The sequence below is a fragment of the Mustelus asterias genome, chromosome 24 (assembly GCF_964213995.1).
Source record: "Mustelus asterias chromosome 24, sMusAst1.hap1.1, whole genome shotgun sequence".
Classification (NCBI taxonomy): domain Eukaryota; kingdom Metazoa; phylum Chordata; class Chondrichthyes; order Carcharhiniformes; family Triakidae; genus Mustelus; species Mustelus asterias.
Genome location: NC_135824.1, coordinates 11,321,377 through 11,336,030, shown reverse-complemented (window position 1 = coordinate 11,336,030; position 14,654 = coordinate 11,321,377). Strand labels below are relative to the sequence as shown.

The window sequence follows — 14,654 nt, the reverse complement described above, 5'->3', positions numbered from 1 at the left end:
GGTAGGGCCTGGGTGGGATTGTGGTCGGTGTAGACTCGATGGGCCGAATGGCCTCCTTCTGCACTGTAGGGTTTCTATGATTTCTATGAACCTATGCATCTTGGTTTAGATCTTGCTGATGATTTAAAAGCAAAGGTTTATCCACCCGGCCCTGCTCCAACTAGGCGATGGCCTAGTGGCATTATTGCTAGACTACTAATCCAGAAACTCAGCTAATGTTCTGGGAACCCGGGTTCAAATCCCGCCACGGCAGGATGTGGAATTTGAATTCAATAAAATATCTGGAATTAAGAATCTACTGATGACCATGAAACCATTGTCGATTGTCGGAAAAATCTGATTCATTAATGTCCTTTAGGGAAGGAAATCTGCCATCGTTACTTGGTCTGGCCTATATGTAACTCCAGAGCCGCAGCAATGTGGTTGACTCTTAGCTACCTCTCAACAAGGGTAATTAGGGATGGGCAATAAATGCTGGCCAGCCAGCGACAGCCATGTCCCACGAATGAATAAAAAAAATCTCTGGATGAAAGGAGCCAACACTAGTAATGGCAGGCTAATGGGAATGGCCTGGCTCTGCTGGGATGTGAGCATTTATTGCTTCCTGTTTCCTATTAGTGGTGGAGATACTGAACAAAGGGATCTAGTGGTGGCACAGTGGTTAGCACTGCTGCCCCACAGCGCCAGCAACCCGGGTTCAATTCTGGCCTTGGGTGACTATCTATGTGGAGCTTGCACGTTCTCCCCGTGTCTGCGTGGGTTTCCTCCAGGTGCTCTGGTTACCTCCCACAGTCCAAGGATGTCTGGGTTGGATGGATTGACACAGTAAGAAGTTTAACAACACCAGGTTAAAGTCCAACAGGTTTATTTGGTAGCAAATGCCACAAGCTTTCGGAGCCGTAAGCTCCTACTTCAGGTGAGTGGGAATTCTGTTCACAAACAGGGCATATAAAGACACAAACTCAATTTACAGAAAAATGATTGGAATGCGAATCCTTACAGCTAATCAAGTCTTAAAGGTACAAACAATGTGAGTGGAGAGAGCATTAAGACAGGTTAAAGAGTTGTGTATTGTCTCCAGACAGGACAGCCAGTGAGATTCTGCAAGTCCAGGCAAGTTGTGGGGGTTACAGATAGTGTGACGTGAACCCAATATCCCGGTTGAGGCCGTCCTCATGTGTGCGGAACCTGGCTATCAGTTTCTGCTCAGCGACTCTGCGCCGTCGTGTGTCGTGAAGGCCGCCTTGGAGAACGCTTACCCGAAGATCAGAGCCGAATGCCCGTGACCGCTGAAGTGCTCCCCAACAGGAAGAGAACAGTCTTGCCTGGTGATTGTCGAGCGGTGTTCATTCATCTGTTGTCGCAGCGTCTGCATGGTCTCCCCAATGTACCATGCCTCGGGACATCCTTTCCTGCAGCGTATCAGGTAGACAACGTTGGCCGAGTTGCAAGAGTATGTACCGTGTACCTGGTGGAAGGTGTTCTCACGTGAGATGATGGCATCTGTGTCGATGATCTGGCATGTCTTGCAGAGATTGCTGTGGCAGGGTTGTGTGGTGTCGTGGTCACTGTTCACCTGAAGGCTGGGTAGTTTGCTGCGGACAATGGTCTGTTTGAGGTTGTGTGGTTGTTTGAAATCACTTCTTGAATCACTGCAGTGCCTGAGGTACGGTGCTGCAATCGTCACTGTCCACTGCCAGTAACAGGAGCAGCTTTCCTTCTGTGAGAATCAGGGCGAAGCAGCAATCTTTCTCTGCTCCTGGGGGAAGCCGGGGCAGGTCACTGATCTGGCTGCCCTTGAGAATGGTTTTACAGCTGCTGTGGAGTGAGATTTCAGCTTCGGGCAGCACGTCCTGGTCACGGCAGATCGCCAAGGACCCCTCGATCGACAAAAAGAAGATTTTCTCCTTCCATTGCTTGAAGACAAACCTACCCTTTGTACTGTGGCCTCAAATGCCACATTGGGTGGATTGGCCATGCTAAATTGCCCCTTAGTGTCAGAGAGATTAGCAAGGTAAATATGTCGTGTTACGGGGATAGGGCTTGGGCAGGATTGTTGTCAATGCAGGCTTGATGGGCTGAATGGTCTCCTTCTGTACTGTAGGGATTCTATGATCTATTTGAACAAGGACACTTTTTGACTTCTGGCATGCACTATTTAATTAGAAAGTTTGGTAATTGGTCTTGTTGTATAAATGCCATAACTACCAGCTTTCTATGAAATAGCATAGTATATAAGGAACCCACTGAGCCTGTGCCAGCTGTACACTTAGCCCATTGCTGGCTGAACTAATGCTCTGCGGACATGGGTTCAAATCCCACTGGAGTGGCTGGTGGAATTTAGTTAAATTAATAAAAAATGCAACAGAAAGCTAGTCTCAATAAAAGTCACCATGAAATGTTGAGCGTTGCAAACATACATCCAGTTTTTGAATGTCCTTTGGGGAAGAAAATCTGCCATCCTTGCTTGGTCTGGTCTATGTGTGACTGCAGACCCTTGGCAATGTGATTGGCTCTTAACTGTTCTCTGAAATAGCCTAGTGAGACACTCAGTTCAAGGGCAATGAGGAATGGGTAACAAATTGCCAGTGATGTCCACATCCCATCAGAGAATAGCAAAAAAACATGGGGTGGAACTTTCCCGTCCTGCCCACCGTGGGAATCGCAGCGGGCGGGACAGAAAATCTGGCGGACCGTCCAAAGGTCTGTTGACCTTCCGGTTTTGGGGTGCGCACGGCTGGAAAATTCCACCCATGAAATATGACCATGCACCTGTTGGGGCATTGTGGTCCTGAACGTTTCGCAACAGAACTGTACACCTGCGTATTCTTGCTGGTAAATGTTTAGTTTAAAACAAGACCTACATCTTGTGAGCTGTTGGCTCTGAGGCAGAGGGGATTTGAACTAGACATTCCGCTTCTCAGTGGCACCATAGATGTCTTGTTCTGGGAATTGGAAAATTGAGGAAAAGTTGCATTCTGGCCATTGTCCACTATCGATAGTAACGCAATGTTATTAAAGTAAAACCTCTAGTTTCATTCTGTGCCGAATATTCACTCTTTTTTTTTTCTTAGAAACTGTGGCTGAGGATTTGCCCAATGAGGAAGCAATCAGCTCATCCAAACTGCCAGACAAGAACTGCACACGGATGTATTTTCTGAGCTCCAAACTGTACAACCATATCTACAAACATGTTGTCATGTTCATTCAGAATGCAGAAAAGCACAAGCAAGAAATAATTGCTCTGGTGCCAGATCTTTGCCTCGTGGTGAGTGCACCCCATACGGCTTAATTTTTATGTAATCGTGGGACATGTGTGTCGCTGACTGGCCAGCATTAAATGCCCATCTCTATTTGCCCTTGGGAAAATGGTGGTGAGCTGCCTTCTTGAATCGCTGCAGTCCATGTTCTGTGGGTTGATCCACAATGCCGTTAGGGAGGGAATTCCAGGATTTTGACCCAGTAACTGTGAAGGAATATATCTCCGAGTCAGATGGTGAGTGGCTTGGAGGGGAACGTGCAGATGGTGATGTTCCCATGTATCTGCTGCCCTTGTCCTCCTAGATGGAAGTGGTCGTGGATTTGGAAGGTGCTGTCGATGCTGAAATAAGCAAGCTAAAACTAACATTTTATCAATACAGAGTAGGCAACGAATGCTCTGCACAGCAGAAAACATCCTCCATGTAATTTTTTAAACAACTAAAATCCCCTTCTTTGTCCCATAAGTGGATTCTTCATCTTCCAAGAACCATTCGAAAGCTTCTGAGGGCTTATTTCTTTTTACCTTTTACACCTGGATAATTTTAAATCCCTGAACGGGTTTTCATAGTGAGGGCGACCCTGGAGATTCCTCCCTCTAGCCAAAGCTGGGCAAATCTTCCAACCCTGCTTAAATCGTCACAAAATTGGTCTCTTCAATCCGAGTGCATGGTGCCAATGCATTCTGTGTGGTGAACAACAGACACTGACTACCTCCATCTTTCTTCTCGCTCTTTTTTTTTCTCAGCTCTTTTGCTCATTCTCGAAGATTAGCCTGTCTACGAGGTTCAGGGAAATCTCAAGAAAATCCTGTAAGCTGATTCTGCAATGGCTTTCTATAGCCTAGGCCCTTTCAAAGTCCCCTCCCAAAGCCCATCTCCATGACAATGTGAATCACATAGGTTTTGTACAAATGCTGATTTTAATTACCATCTAAACCCTAACTTCATCCTATCTTAGAATTAAACAGATAGTTTAAAGTACAATTTTAAAAATAAGCCCAGGAATCAGCTGTGAAGGAACCGTTTATTGCACAAATGAAAATTAACAATAACCACAAGCCTCTGGGAACACAACAGGTCCCAACCAGGACTAAAAGGTTAATGGACCCTCTCAGGGTCTTGCTTATATAGGGCTCGGTATACAAGTTTCACATGGTGGGCTAGTTACCAGTCCTCAGGGAGCTCGTATTCAATGAGCCTAACTGGGAGGACAATTAATGATTCCCCATGCTGATCATGGGGGGTTATCACAATTGTTAGTAATACCTGACATTCCGAACAATTCTCTGAGGCTTGGAGACAAACGTCTACCCACAGTCAATACAGACGCCCTTATCCACAGGTGTGAACATATTGTACATCTTTTATCCCAGTAAAACAACCTGGACTGCTCCCCACCCAAACCCTTTACAACCATGCTGCCCAAACTTGTGATCAGTCAAGATTCAGAGCAGGATACCTGACCCCCATTCATTCCTAAATTAAAAAGCCTGTCCCAAAACGTCACGGTGGCACAGTGGTTGGCACTGCTGCCTCACAGCACCAGGGACCCGGGTTCGATTCCCGGCTTGGGTCACTGTCTGTGTGGAGTTTGCACGGTCTCCCTGTGCCTGCGTGGGTTTCCTCCAGGTGCCTCGGTTTCCTCCCACAGTCCAAAGATGTGGGGGTTAGGCTGATTGGCCATGTTAAGTTGCCCCTTAGGTGGACTAACTAGGGTAAATATGTGGGATTATATGGATAGGGCCTGGGTGGGATTGTTGTTGGTGCAGGCTCGATGGGCCGAATGGCCTCCTCCTGCACTGTAGGGATTCTATGATTTAAAACATAGGGTGGAATTCCCCAGTGGGAAAGCCAATGAAATTCCCATTGTGTGGTTTGGTGTGATTCCGTTCACAATTCATCCACACATAGAATTTCTTTGGAGTGGGGTCCTAAAGATGGCAGCAAGACTGGCTCCTTGGAAATGGAGGTGTCATTTTTATAGGGCACCCTGATCTCCATAACCACCCCACCCCCAACTTCTCGCTGACTTAGACCCCCCCCCCCCCCGCCCCGCCACCCCGGTTCTAACTTGCTGGCATCATGTACCAGCATCGCCCCTCCACCCACCAAGGGAGTGATGCCCTATTATAGGGTCATCAAAGGTCTCCCCTTTTGACACTGTTAACCTCGCGCCCTGATAGTGCCAACCTGGCGAGGGCATGAACCACATCAGGGCATGGGGACTTGGAGAATCCTGAAAGGGATTCAAGCCAGCATCGACCATGCTATGGCCCCTCCCCCGCAATTCTTTGGTCCTAGCACAATTTGTGAATGAGCGTGCAGGGGCCAGAGGATTGCGTCCATAATCTTATTAACTTTGCATTTCTGACAGTGAACCTGCTCTGCCTTTCAGTTAGATCATGAGTGAACTCCTAACTGATCTCCATGTGCCTTGATATTCCCAAAAATCCTAAAGTCTGTTTGTTGGAATGTTGCATATACTCAATGGCTAAACATCCACAACCCTTTGGGGTAGAGAATTCCAAAGATTCACAACCACGTTACCTCCTATCTCAGTATGAAATGATTGCTCCCTGCTTGTGAGACTATACCCCTAGTCCAGTCATGCCAGGGAAAGCCACTTCCTTAGCATGTTTCAATATCATCTAGAAAATGAGCTCCAGCGAGGTCCATTCGACACGAGCTCTCATCAGAGGGCAACCCTCTCATCCCAGGGACCAGCCTATTTAACTTTTGCTCCACTACCTTCATAGTGAGTTCATTTTTCCTTGGGTAAGGAAAGCAAAACTATGCACAATACTCCAAATGTGCTTTCACCAAAGCCTTATATGTGGCAAAACTTCTGTGTACAGGTGGAGAGGGTAGTGAAGAAGGCATTCGGCATGCTTGGTTTCATTGGTCAGAACACTGAATACAGGAGTTGGGGAGTAGGAGAGTCTAAAACTAGAGGGCATATGTTTATGGTGGAGGGGAGAGATACAAAAGGGTCCAGAGGGACAATCTTTGCACACAGAGAGTGGTGAGTGTCTGGAACAAGCTGCCAGAGGTAGTAGTAGAGGCAGGTACAAGTTTGTCTTTTAAAAAGCGTTTAGACAGTTACATGGGTAAGATGGGTATCGAGGGATATGGGCCAAAAGCACGCAATTGGGACGAGCTTAATGGGTAGCATGGACAAGTTGGGCCGAAGGGCCCGCTTCCATGCTGTAAATCTCTATGGCCAGAACTTTACCGCCTCGCCCGCCCCAGAATCGGGACGGGCGAGGCTCATAGAACAGCATTCTCCGTTGGTCTCGGGCAGGATCTTATGAGCCTCGGGCGGGCGAGACGGTAAAACTCTGGCATATGACTCTAAATGGGCAGTATCTTTATCAGATGAAATGTCTTCATTGAGATGGGTCCAAATTAACGGGCTGAGGTTGTGGGCTGATACTGAGGTTTTGAAGACCATTGGGAAACTTTGAATACGATATTTTCTGCAATTCATCTACTGCTCCAACTAATTGCTTAAATATAATTCATGCTAAAACCGTGCTGTCTGTACCTCAGTATTATAGTGTGTGCACAGCTAACTGAACTGGAAATTCATCTCTGCATGCATTTTGAAAGCTGCAAAATCCATTTATGGCTGTGAAAGGAGTTGAACGAAAGGTTAAAGGCCGTCTGATGCGAGAATTGAATTAGCTTATTTTCTTTCAAGCTTCTACTTCGCATCTTGAAATCCTTCTGCGAAAGAGTTCAAAAATGACACTCGTTTCGCAAGTCTGGAACTGTCTAATATGCAGCTTTCACTCCTCTGCATTGCTTATATCCTGTATCATTGACCTTGGCTTCATAACATTCTGACATAACCATTCCCCCAGTAGCTCACTGTCTCCGTAAAGATCTTGTTCTGTTTTGCTATGTACTGGATGTCTCGTGTTGCAGTCAGCTGGCTCAAGATGCATTTTCTAGATCATGGTGGGGTGGAAAAGGGCTGCGATTCTTTTCTTCTTCAGAATTTTATCTTCTATGGTTCAACCTCTCTGAAGATGACACAATAGCTTTCCTAGAACAAGGATTAATTAAATGGTGGTGAACTTAACCAACAACAACTTTCACTTCTTATATGGCACAAAATGCCCTAAGGCACTTCGCAGGAATACACTCGGACAAAAACTAGTCCCAGAAAGGATTTACTAGGATGCTACTGGGATTTGATGGTTTGAGTTATAAAGGAGAGGCTGGATAGACTGGGACAATTTTTCCCTGGAGCGTAGGAGGCTTAGGGGTGATCTTATAGAGGTCTATAAAATAATGAGGGGCATAGATAAAGTAGATAGTCAACATCTTTTCCCAAAGGTAGGGGAGTCTAAAACTAGAGGACGTAAGTTTAAGGTGAGAGGGGAGAGATACAAAAGGGTCCAGAGGGGCAATTTTTTCACACAGAGGGTGTTGAGTGTCTGGAACAAGCTGCCAGAGGTAGTAGTAGAGGTGGGTATAATTTGTTTTTTAAAAAGTATTCAAGATAGTTACATGGGTAAGATGGGTATAGAGGGATATGGGCCAAACGCGGGCAATCCACAAAAGGGATATTAGATCCTGTGGCCAAATGGTTTGCCAAGGAGCTGGTTTTAAGAAACATCTGGCGGGGGAAGAGTTGGAGGAGCAGAGAGAGTTGGATTTTAGAGAGGGAATTCCAGAGTTCGGGGCCCAGGCATAAAACCAATTCAAACCCCAGTCATTAGAAATTGTACAGCATCATCTGGCTGTGAAATGAGCTGAACAAAAGGTTAAAGACAGCCGGATGTGAGAGTCGAATAAATGTATTTCTTTTCAAGCACCTTGAACTGCTTCTGTGAAAGAGTTCAAAAATGAGACTCGTTCACTTTACAAGTCTGGAACTGTCTCATTGCAACTTGTACCCCTCAGCATTGCTTATAATCCTGCACCATGGACCTGGCTTCACAACATTCTGACATAACATGCCATTCTGACATTCAAAATGAAATCTCAGTGAATCATAGGTTGCCATGGGGATCCACGAAGTAAGTGAATTGTACTAAATATTTGTTCTAATTCGGTTTCAAGTACAGCCGTGTGGATTGTTAGGGCAAATTACAATCCGTCATATTAATAGCACCTATACACCCAAGTGGTATTCAATTCATCTGTCTAAGTCAAATATTTTACAGGCATAGTAAATGAGATGATATTTTTCAATAAAAACTTTGTATCACTGTTAATTTAAAAAGCCTTGTCTGGTATACTGATGGCTCAATCAGAGGCAATTTCCTTTGATCTGATTTTCCAGAGTTAACTGATGAATATTTCTGCTTTTAAGTGAAAGGTCTCTGCCTTGAGCATTGAATTTACAGATTGACCTTGGGAGTGGCACAGTGGTTAGCTCTGCTGGCTCACAGCGCCAGGGACTTGGGTTTGATTCCCGGCTTGGGTCACAGACTGTGTAGAGTCTGCACGTTCTCCCCGTGCCTGCGTGGGTTTCCTCCGGGGGCTCTGGTTTCCTCCCACAGTCCAAAGATGTGTGGGTTAGGTGGATTGGCCATGCTAACTTGCCCCTTAGTATCCCAAGTTGCATAGGTGAGGGGGATTAGCAGGATAAGTGTGTGGGGTTTCGGGGCTGGGATGCTCTGCTGGAGAGTCAGTGCAGACACGATGGGCCAAATGGCCGCCTTCTGCAGGGTGCGGATTATTTGATTCTTCCCTGATTCTAATCCAGCCAATGACGGGGCTTATTTCAATGGTGCAGAAAGCAGGTAGGTGGACAATTAAAATGGCTGAAGCATCTTTCCCTACTTCCACCATCCCAATGCCTTCCACCTCCAGTCACACTGTGGTGTGCAATTAGAATCTGTCACTTTCAGCAGGCTAGCTCGGGCCTGGCAGAAGGCAGCAAGATATTATTTTTTTAATTTAAAAATTTGCTGATTAGGCTGTCCTGACACCAGGGAAGCTGTGGTGCCTTCTAAGCCAGGCCAATCCGACTGCAAACCCATCCAGCACCAGGAGAGCCTGGAATATTAAATATCCTCCTTTCCTTCCCCGTTATCTTGTGGGTCAGGAGAAGCAGAGGCCCTTTGTGCCGCACAAGAAAACCCTGATGTTTCCCATCCCCTTGACCAGAAACACAGAATCCCTACAATACAGAAGGAGGCCATTCAGCCCATCTAGTCTGCCCCCACTCGCTGGGTGAAAGAAGTTGAACGAAAAAGTTAAAGGCAGTTTGATGTGAGAGTTAAATTAGCTTATTTTCTTTCAAGCTTCTACTTCGCATCTTGAAATCCTTCTGTGAAAGAGTTCAAAAACAACACTCATTTCGCAAGTCTGGAACTGTCTAATATGCAACTTTCTCTCTTACACCCAGGCCCTATCACCGTAACCCCATGTATTTACCCAGTTAATCCCCTTAACCTACACATCTTGGTACATTAAGGGGCAATTTATCCTGGCCAATCAACCTAACCTGCACATCTTTGGACTGTGGGAGGAAACTGGAGCACCCGGAGGAAACCCACGAAGACACGGGGAGAACGTGCAAACTCCACACAGACAGGTTCCCAAGGCCAGAATTGAACCCGGGTTCCTGGCGCTGTGAGGCAACAGTGCCAACCACTGTGCCATCCTCTTCTTCCCAACCAGCTCCTAAGCACTTGCTTCAGTGCCAGGGATCCTTCTTTTCTTCCTGGCAATGGGCTTCTGTTCCCACCCACAGGAGATAAGATACTCCCACTGGGTTCAGACAGATGGAAAGTGTGCGAAGGATACTCGTGAGTCAAAACACAGGCTCAAGAATTTGAAATGCTTTTGATGTATTGTAAAAAACAACTTGTTTGTTGCCTGAATGGAAAGGATCTAACATGTGCTCAACCTGGACTTGGAGGCTTTCCCGTGTCAAGTGGCACATGAGGCAGATAAAACACATGCGCATGTCTGTTCCCAGGGATAGATAGTCCTGGAACAGGCCATCAGTGGGATGCCACTCCACATCAAGCATGGCTGACCAGGAGATTCTCCTGCCGTTACTTGCTGCTGTAGACTGATTTGGAAGGATTTACAGGTTGATAATCAACCCGATTTAGCTGCATTACGATTGCACCTTTCATGGCCTGGAGTGGGATTCAGGCTCCAGGACGTCTGACTCAGAGGCAAGGACACTACCCACTGCCCCTAAAGATCTCCGACCTGTGCCCATCTGGGAAAGGATTCCAGGGAAAAATGAAGAAGGGGGCATAGGGAAATTTGGATTAAAATGCTGCAGTGATTTTCAGACGAGTACCACAAATCTCATGCACAGAGTGATTTATTGGGGTCATGGAGTCGTTCCTTCTCCTGTCACCCTATCTTTATAGCCTTCCTCTCCCCATTCTCCAAGACAGCATGTACTGAGCTAAGATAACCAAAACAAACCAGCAATCTGCTAGCGAGATGTGAAGATTGTGACGGGTATGGAAAGGGATCACATGTTTAAATGTAACATGTACACTTTACATAGTGTGATTTGCTTATTGAACAAAATAAGGACTTTCCTGTAAGCCCTCGCAGAATTGTAGGCGGGGGGGGGGACAGGGGCTGGCGGCACAGTATCACAGTGGTTAGCACTGCTGCCTCACAGCGCCAGGGACCCAAGTTCGATTCCCGGCTTGGGTCACTGTCAGTGTGGAGTTTGCACATTCTCCCCGTGTCTGAGTGGGTTTCCTCCAGGTGCTCCGGTTTCTTCCCACAGTCCAAAGATGTGCAGGTTAGGTGGATTGGCCATGCTAAATTGCCCCTTAGTGTCAGGGGGACTAGCTAGGGTAAATGCATGGGTTTATGGGGATAGGGCCTGGGTGGGATTGTGGTCGATGCAGACTCGATGGGCCGAATGGCCTCCCTCTGCACCGTAGGATTCTCTGATTCAACCACCATGGAAATTCGTTTTGATGGAAGCAAAAATTGTTCTTTCCCTTCCAGGGAACATCTGCCAAGGAAAACGCGGACGTTGCCAGCAGCAATTCCAAGGTGCAAGATCCAATCGGTAGGCTGGCATTACGCTGGCACACCAACAACGAGGAAGGAGAGCAAAAGGAAAGTGGGATTGTGGAGGTAAGTTTTACTATAAAGCTAGAATTCAGCAGACTGTGGAAGGCTAAACTTACAAACCAGCACGGAACCTTGTCCAGCAGAAATTGTCAGGAAATTGGTGGATTTCTCTCCAAAGCTTTTTGAATTAAATTCGATGGATTGGAATTAGGGGGGAGGGGGGGGGGCGCGTTGGAGGGGTGCCTGTGACTTTCTGATGCTCAACTTGAACTTCCTGCCAGAAGCATGGGCCGGAATTCTCCTGCCGTTCCTGCCGCTGGGATTCTCGCTGGGATTCTCCCTGCCCGCTGCAGTGAGCGGAGATTTGGCTGACCGCCAAATTCTCCATCCTCCCTTGCAGCGGCGGGGAGTGAACGGTCGGAGAATTCCAGACATGGTTTTGCAAAATTTGGCACCTGGGTCACAAAGGATGACTTCAAAACAGACCTCGCAGGTCACAAAATAAGTGTCTCTTCCAAGAAAATTATTTGTATTTAAACACCTCTTAGTTGCAGCTTTAGTGTTTGTACAAAGAGAAATCTGTCTCACTTAGAGATTGTGCATTTTTGGGACGATTCCGGCCACGGAGTGTTGACTCAGGTGAGAAAACCAGGGTGAGGCTTGCAGTGCCCCCCCAGGTGACATCGAAACTGACACAGAAGGGCAACATCCCCCACTTTCCCCCCCCCCCCACACCCTTCCACAGAGAAGGGGAACCCCCAGCCACTCACAGAAGGGCAACTCCCTGCACCCATCATGGAAAATGGGAACCCCCACAATAGAGCTCCCCAGAGGGCCCCTGGCAATGTCCCCAGTACTGTAGGGGCCCTGCTGGGGGGACTGCCAGGGGATAATTCCAGGCATGTCCCTTACCTGTGCACCCCTCACATGAAATTTAGCCATTATGGAATTTTTACCCGTGTTCAACAGGGCTGTTTTGATTTTGATTTGATTTATTATTGTTACATGTATTAACATACAGTGAAAGGTGTTGTTTCTTGCGCGCTATACAGACAAAACATACCGTTCATAGAGAAGGAAACGAGAGAGTGCAGTATGTAGTGTTACAGTCATAGTGAGGGTGCAGAGAAAGATCAACTTAATGCAAGGTAGGTCCATTCAAAAGTCTGACAGCAGCAGGGAAGAAGCTGTTCTTGAGTCGGTTGGTACGTGACCTCAGACTTTTGTATCTTTTTCCTGATGGAAGAAGGTGGAAAAGAGAATGTCGGGGTGCGTGGGGTCCTTAATTATGCTGGCTGCTTTGCCGAGGCAGCGGGAAGTGCAGACAGAGTCAATGGATGGGAGGCTGGTTTGCGCGATGGATTGGGCTACATTCACGACCTTTTGTAGTTTCTTGCTTCTTGGGCAGAGCAGGAGCCATACCCAAGCTATGATACAACCAGAAAGAATGCTTTCTATGGTGCATCTGTAAAAGTTTGATTGTGGCCTTTGTTTCCATCAGTACTTCAAATTTAGCAATAAAGAAGAAACAGGTCTAGTGGATCCAAAGTGCAATGTCTTGCCTCGCGCATGCGTGCTACAGCTGGCTTATTTCTTTTTTGTCAGCAATTGAACATTCCTCTTGTATTTCCAAACACTTGCCTTTATTTAATATCACTTTAATTTTACGGCAACGGAAATAGTTGTAAGCCAACCCATGAGAAGCATTGGTAAGTGACTGCATTGCTATAGAATGTGCTTTCCTTTTTCTTTATTGACTCCTTTTATATGGAACCATGTTTTTTTTTTGCTGGAGTTCTCCAAGTGCCTAATGCTCTTTGTTCCACCATTCCTGTGTTGAAGCCATGAGATTGCATTCACTGGACTGGAGGCCAGTTTGCTTCTTCTATGCTCCATAAGAATTGAGATATATTTGCATAAAGTCATAGCAACAAGGAAATATGCCCCACGGAGCTTGGAAGTGCAGTTAGATAACATTGCTTCCCAGGGGATTGCAAAGTGCTAAGCGTTTTGCGCTGGTAAAACATCGATCGGTTTGTGATCAATGGTGTACAGAGTACTGTATTTAACATTGATATGCCAGTACCTGTCTCAAAGTTTGCTGATTGCTTTGTTTTAAGTTTTTTAAAGTTTATTTATTAGTGTCACAAGTACACTACATTAACACTGCAATGAATTTACTGTATAAATGCCCTAGTTGCCGCACTCCAGCGCCTGTTCAGATCACTGAGGGAGAATTTAGCATGGCCAATGCACCTCAACAGCACGTCTTTCAGACTGTGGGAGGAAACCGGAGCACCCGGAGGAAACCCATGCAGACATGGGGTGTACGTGCAAACTCCACACAGACAGTCACCTGAAGTCGGAATTGAACCCAGGTCCCGGAGCTGTGAGGCAGCAGTGCTCACCACTGTGCCACAGTGGCCCACAGAGGCCAAATGGAACTTTTCAGTCTGCCTATAGTTTCCCCTCCCCCCTCCTCGGGGACGAGGCTATCTATCGGGAGATGGCCTCCCAATGACAGACCTGGGGGATATTGTACCAGCATTCCAGGCACCCACCTGAGGCCTTCCCTCTCTGCCCACCAAACCTGAGCTGTGGCCACAGGCTGTCCAATGGAAAGGTTGCCCTTTCACAATGGTGGCTCAACCACTGATGCCATTCTCCTAATTTAAAAACTTCAGAAGTTGCAGAGAGGGTGTCTCAAAATGGAGGCAAACTCATGAACTCTGGCTTCTTCTGTTTGGAGCTGGGTATTAGTCCAGTCCATCACGCAAACCAGCCTCCGATGTTTGTCTACACTTCCCACTGCCTCGGAAAAGCAGCCAGCATAATCAAGGACCCCACGCACCCTGGACATTCTCGCTTCTACCTTCTTCCGTCGGGAAAAAGACACAAAAGTCTGAGATCACAGATCAACCGACTCAAGAACAGCTTCTTCCCTGCTGCCATTAGACTTCTGAATGGACTTACCTTATACTAAGTTGATCTTTCTCTACACCCTCGCTGTGACTGTTACACTACAGTCTGCTCTCTCTCCTTTCCTTCTCCACATGTACTTGACGAACGGTATGTTTTGTCTGTACAGCGCACAAGAAACAATGAGGGCGATTCTCCCAAAAAATTCTAAGTGTCAGATTTGCATAAAAACTGGAATAAATCACGCTGGTTTTTTCAGCGGGAGTTTCAAAATTAATCTCCCACACTCTGTACACTGCAGCGTGTACCAGCATGAATCACGTTGAAAATTAGTGGGCAGGGATTATTTTCGTTGGAGAGGCTGGCAGCACAGCGCTGCGCATGCGCCGATGTGTCGTAGTGGAGATCGCCGCATGCGCAGTAGCCCCGCACTGCTGGCCTTCCAATTGCTGGCCA

General features: G+C 46.8%; 1 protein-coding gene across 1 annotated transcript in view; it reads left to right on the top strand.

Annotated features, from left to right (window-relative positions):
* LOC144511204 (perilipin-2-like) overlaps positions 1 to 14,654 on the top strand; it is a 62,753-nt gene that overhangs the window by 26,485 nt on the left and 21,614 nt on the right. The window contains exons 6-7 of the mRNA XM_078241290.1: positions 3,075 to 3,268; positions 11,211 to 11,342. Coding sequence (XP_078097416.1) covers positions 3,075 to 3,268; positions 11,211 to 11,342 — 326 coding nt within the window. The remainder of the gene's footprint in view (positions 1 to 3,074; positions 3,269 to 11,210; positions 11,343 to 14,654) is intronic.